This window comes from Chanos chanos, chromosome 1, assembly GCF_902362185.1.
Source record: "Chanos chanos chromosome 1, fChaCha1.1, whole genome shotgun sequence".
Lineage (NCBI taxonomy): Eukaryota > Metazoa > Chordata > Actinopteri > Gonorynchiformes > Chanidae > Chanos > Chanos chanos.
In genome coordinates, this window is record NC_044495.1 from 22,502,917 (window position 1) to 22,508,916 (window position 6,000).

General features: G+C 38.4%; 1 protein-coding gene across 1 annotated transcript; it reads left to right on the plus strand.

Annotated features, from left to right (window-relative positions):
- The first annotated feature begins 3,407 nt into the window (after nt 1-3,407).
- On the plus strand, nt 3,408-5,620 carry tnni1d (troponin I, skeletal, slow d). Its single transcript, XM_030773988.1, has 7 exons — nt 3,408-3,412; nt 3,563-3,602; nt 3,927-3,968; nt 4,346-4,477; nt 4,853-4,942; nt 5,094-5,276; nt 5,519-5,620. Exons 1-7 carry the CDS (start codon nt 3,408-3,410, stop codon nt 5,618-5,620), a joined length of 594 nt encoding a protein of 197 aa, XP_030629848.1.
- The last annotated feature ends 380 nt before the right edge of the window (nt 5,621-6,000 follow it).

A 6,000-nucleotide genomic window follows, 5' to 3' on the forward strand; every position in this document is an offset into this window, starting at 1 on the left:
TGTTATACATAGGAGCAGTCTGCTGCTCCGAAATAACAGACCGTAGACTGTCGTAATTGACCAATCAGAATCGAGTATTCAACAAAACCATGTAATAATTTATGTTAACAAAGATATGCAGGTTAGGTGAATTGGAGACACTAATTTGCCCCTTGGTATGAATGTGAGTGTGTTCGTCTGTGTGTCTGCCCTGCGATGGACTGGCGGCCTGTCCAGCATACCCCGCCTTTCGCCCAATGAACGCTTGGATAGGCTTTGGATAAAATTAGGATAAACGACTTTGAAAATGAGTGAGATTGAGTGGTTTACATACACAGACAAAACAGCCCTTTTTATTCATTGTTTACAGATAGCCCTCTAAGATCAATGTCTAAAAATATATAAAAAACGGACAGTCACTGGTTCAACTAAAGACAGACATAAACAGCTGGTCACCAGTGTAGAAAAACATTTTCATTTACAAATTCCCCTCCACCACATCACCATTTCTACTCCAGTGACCAAAATCTAATCTCCTGCATGACTACATTCAGCTAATATCTCTTTACAGTTCCTTTAGGACTAATTATTTATACTTGTAATGCTCTGTAATTGCAGAAGCGCTAATCTCCAAATATCTTTTTGAGGTAATGAAGGCTTTAATCCCTGTTACTTTACTACATTATCCTGGTTAATGCTGAAGCCTTGGCCAAATGTCCTACAGGCACTAATAGCAATAGAGATTCTATATAAAATAAGAGTGCCCGGGAACTCTTAAATGCTGCAGGTTTACATGAGCAAAATGAATCCACTGTACAAGATTCCATTGATGCTTGGTTTGTGCATGATTCAGGCTTTGTGTAGGCTCTTCCGTGTTGGACAAAAAGCCCTCTGATTTTTATAAGGCAGGGTAGCTTTGCTTAAATGAAATAGTCTCAAGCCCAGGGCTTCCCAGCCATATTATTCCAGTGAGGGGTGTGTATGTGCTAATGTACAGGTCTTAATTTAGCATGAGGAGGAGCATCCCATAGACAATGACTAATGTTGAATGGAAACTCTTTGAAGAAAATCTACTGTTCTGAAAGGGTGACAGGCAACACAAGTGGATATCACGTAAATACTAGCTGGCTAGTCCACGGGTGTGTGTGATTTATGATTGCTAAAGCCCCAGGTGATGAAAACAGGAGATGTATTGAGCCATCAGAGCCCTCTGAGAAATGTAACGACAGCAAGAGGTGCAAGGAGCGCAGGGATCCAGTAATGACAAGGGGCTTGGGTTACTGAATAAATAGAAAGTCCACCTGCTCCGGATCAGCAGTAACATGACAACAGAACATTTGTTTGATCTTCTTGTCCCATAAATGAATCTGTAGAAGGCTAGAATAGAGGGAGATTTGAAAATTGTAACTTTTACAACTTAACCAGCATATTAACAGAAGGTGGGGTAAAATAAAAAATTGTATATTATTAACACAAGTACCTATTTTTAATATTTCTTATAAAATTGATTCAGCCTGAGGGATCACCCCTTAGCTAAGTTTATGTCATGTGCACCTAATAACTAGTGTCAGCAGCTGAATGCTTTTAACAAGCTAAAATTAACCAGCAATGTACAGAAATCAAAACAAGAAGAATAAAATGGTGCCGGTCCTGGAACCCAAACAGGCCTGTTTGATATATCATATATACTTATACGTCCTGCTTCTCTGTAATGGGCTCATTAAGACTCCACATGGGGTTACACACTGTCAGAGGAAAACATGTGGTATGACTGTTATGCAGATTTTTTGCATGGCTTCAGTGTAAACTGGCGATAATAACATACCTGTCCTCATTGTCAGTTGGGTTTGATTTATTGCAACATCAGAAAGTGAGGTTACAATTCATAATTCTGTTCATTTATTATTATATATTTATACACATCAAATTATTCATGTCACTTTCCTTTTCACCTTTTTTACATTAAATTGAACTGAAGGACAGAGATCAGCATTTCTATCTACACAGGCTTCTCTCACTTCATTTCTGTCTATAGACCTACTTCATGCTGGAAATGTTGCTGTGAATCAAAGCCATGCCTTTACTGAAATATAGTGTATTTAAATTGACATGTTCCACTATTTTCAAATCCATTTCATGACAGCACACTCATCCATCTCACAGTGAAACACACAACACTCATGTCTGTACATAAATGCATGTGTATATATGTTTGGCTCTGATTAAACAGAACAGAGGGCAGCTCTTGTCAATTCCTGTGTAGTGCTGGTCATAGTGTATTCTTATATGTTGTCTCCATTGTCACAGCTCCACAGAGGGTGATATTTCATCCCCAGAGCAATGCCAGGTCATTCCTGAGGACAGACAGTAAATCTCCTATCCAGTAGCCTCGCAGCAATAAAAGCTCCCATTGTTTCAGTCCTTGGTTGTTCTGTCCTCAGTCTCTGGTCATCTTCTAGAGGAACCCCAGGTAACATTTCAGTAGGAACTAAGAGGTGAAAAAAAAATCATTGAGTTAATTTATTTTTGTAGCTACTGAATGTTTCTTTGAAATCAAATTGAGGAGAGTTGTACTAGTGCATATCTTCTGAAAACAAACTCTTTTTTCCCCCCTTTTTTCTCCAATCATAAGGTGTGACAATGGCTGATAAGTAAGTATATCTTTCCAAGGCTGCTGATTAATTTATCTAACATATTTCAACTATTCTTGCATTCAGTTATCACTGACTTATCAAGTCTCTAAGTAAACCAGTGAATTTTACACGATATAAAATGCCTTCAGGATTAGAACTTTGAGAATCGTAACTTGTAATAGATAGTCTAAACAGAGCCTTAACAAAAATGCTGAATTACAAATATAGAAAAGTTTGTTTTCCATGGCTGTAATAGGAGCAGGTCAAGAAAACACTACAGTCATTCTGCCAGCACCACTGTACAGCAGCATGATCATGTTTTGTAATCTGTTCTAGCAGGATCATGCATCTTTCATCTGACAATGCTTTGGCACTTTTCACACAGAGTCAAGGACTATTATTAAAGCTGTTGAAATGAATGTCCTCAAGTAAAAAAGAGCAAGTTATAGGAAAGTAGCATGCACACATGTGCATACGCAAACATCAGCTATAATTGGAATTGGAATATAATTGGTTTTTGAGTTGAGGTTTTTGAACTAGAATCAAACACAAAGTAGTCTGTATTGAGAGCTACAATGCAAGAAGCTAAAAATAAAAAATAATAATAACAGATTCAGCAGTCATGTCTATGAGCACTATGCTCAGTAAAAGAAAAAAGAAAAAGAAAAGAAGCTCTGTGAATCAGCACACATGAACTTGAATCCGGGTTCAGTTCTGCATGAATTGTGATGCTGACCATATTTACTCTGACTGACGTATTCTCATTTATCTCCCCTTCGTTACACAACTGCTACCATGAAGTAAGTATGGTTATTATATTATTATTATTATTATTATTATTATTATTGTTGTTGTTGTTGTTGTTGTTGTTGTTATTACTACAGGAGTCCAAATTACCAGTTCTCATCGTTCTGTTCTCTGTCTCTTTCACTCTTACATCTCTCTCAGAGACGCAGTCTGGGAAGGCCAAACCCAAAAGTGGACAACAAGGTATTTATAGAGATTAATCTAATAATTTGTGCTCATTAATAAGTAATCTGTTTTGTATGTTTCATACACTTTTGCTGTTTTACTAGTCATGCATTTTAACACTTTATCACTGGTCTAATCCTGGTAGCTCATACATGCAAAATTCCATACACGGTGCCATCCCGTATTTCACTTTGACAGAAAATGAAAAATAAAAACAAAAGGTTTGGGTCAAGGCAATGATTTTACATTATCACTGGAACTGCAAATTTGTTTTCACTTGAATGCATGCATGCTTTGGTGTCATTTGTTCACTTGCCAATCCCAGTGTACCTTTCTTCACAGCCAAAGTCCAAGATATCGGCATCTCGGAAGCTCTCCCTTAAGGTAGTACATTACTGTTAATGACACAAGAACGAGGTGTAAGTAGGTGATACTATGTCTTAAATCTCAGACGGTGCCATATTTAATTAACACATTAGCACCTCTTCTCACAAGACCAATTTCCTCCTTGAGTGAATTTCTTCATTCTTTTATTTTTTGAAAAACATACTGTAATGAGTCTGAAAATTGTTCTGTGCACTTAAATATACGGAAAATATCCTCAGTATTGTGACACATTTTGGGAGTGCACTGTGCTGTAGCTTTGGCTTCTAATTTATCCCAAACTATTTGCGTCCAGTCTCACGATGCTGTCTGAAGACACCTTTACAAATTGGTGCTCACTCTCTCTGGCATGCCTTACTATGTGGTTGTCCAACCAGATCTTGCTCCTAACCAGAGCAATGGAAGAGTTGGAAAAGGAGAAAGCAGATAGGGATGAGGAGAAAACAAGATACCTAGGAGAAAAACTACCCCCACTACAGTTCTCAGGACTGTCACTGGAGGAGTTACAGGTGAAATAACCTCTCACTGACAAACAGGCTTGAAAATGTGCTTATATCTATCAGTTAAAAAGGCAAATATGAGTGAAACCACTTACAGTTTAGTGTCACCCAAACACTCAGTGATAGGTCAATATATATACACACACACACACATATACACACATACACACACACACACACACACACATATATACATTTATATATATACATCTATGAGGTTTCACCAGTTCATTATTTCACACCACATACTCTGTTAATACAAATGTAGCCATATTTTATGGTAAAAGGTCTATTTTAAAAAAAAAAAGTGTCATCCATGCTCATTGTTAAGCCTTTTTAATCAAGAGACACTGTGATAATTTATTGATCTCCTTTGTATTTCAGAACCTTTGCAAGCAGCTTCACGCAAAGATAGATATTGTGGATGAAGAACGTTATGACTGTGAAGCTAAAGTTATGAAGCACAACAAAGATGTTAGTGTCTACTTTCATCTATATAGATCTATTAGAGTTACGTCTCTCTAAAGCTTTTATTGCAAGAGCGTTTCATTAATCAAACACACAAAACCCATAACTGCACATGAACATAATTCCTGACTTTGAGCTGTACCTTCTCCACCCAAAGATTCATGAGCTAAAGCTCAAGGTTCAGGATCTGGGTGGGAAGTTTAAGAAGCCGGCGCTGAGAAAGGTGCGAGTGTCAGCTGATGAGATGATGCGAGCTCTGTTGGGTTCTAAACACAAGGGATCGATGGACCTCCGTGCCAACCTCAAGTCAGTTAAGAAGGAGGACATTAAACAGGAGAAGGTAAAGAACAAATTCAGAACACAATCAAAACATATTCAAACTGAGGTTTCAAATTTTTACATTCAAAGTGAAGAACTGAGGTACAAGCAGCTTTACTGTTGAGTCATTTTGCATAACACAGTGTGCCTATTTTGGAGACAATGTTTTCAGTTTCATGTAAGATCTATCAGTGCAACAAAAGGAAACCCCTGGAGGTGTTTTTAGATCTTTGAGGCTAACCTGACCCCTCCCCTTCCTGGCAGGTACTGACCACTGAAGTGGGTGACTGGCGTAAGAATGTGGAGGCCATGTCTGGTATGGAGGGTCGGAAAAAGATGTTTGATGCGGCTGGTGGGGGCCAGTGAGTCCTCTTGTGACTGTGCAGCAAAACTGATGTTTTTTCTATGGATCCCTTGCAGAAGACAAGATTTGGTGGAGCTGTGATGGAGTTAGTGGAAAATATTAGTGCCTCCAAAGATCTGGTGGAAGTTAGCCATAACTGCTGTTCTAGGGCCAGTCCTGCCTTTTCTCTTAAAGTTCATAGCAGTATGACTAAAAGGGAAACTGGTCCAAGACCACCATTTATGGAAACTTTATCCAGGACAGAACTACACGTACACACATCAGAACCACACATTTTAGAAGACATTTACATCAGAGGCACACGTGCCTTCCATCCATTCCTCAGAGCTAGACTCATTCTTGATAAAGATGAGTTTAGCTCTGAGGAATGGATGGAGGTAAT

Excerpts from the sequence above, each read along its gene's own strand:
- tnni1d (XM_030773988.1), top strand. Across the intron at positions 3,603-3,926 it reads ACCCAAAAGTGGACAACAAG|CCAAAGTCCAAGATATCGGC; the intron begins GTATTTATAGAG and ends CTTTCTTCACAG. Across the intron at positions 4,478-4,852 it reads TGTCACTGGAGGAGTTACAG|AACCTTTGCAAGCAGCTTCA; the intron begins GTGAAATAACCT and ends TTTGTATTTCAG.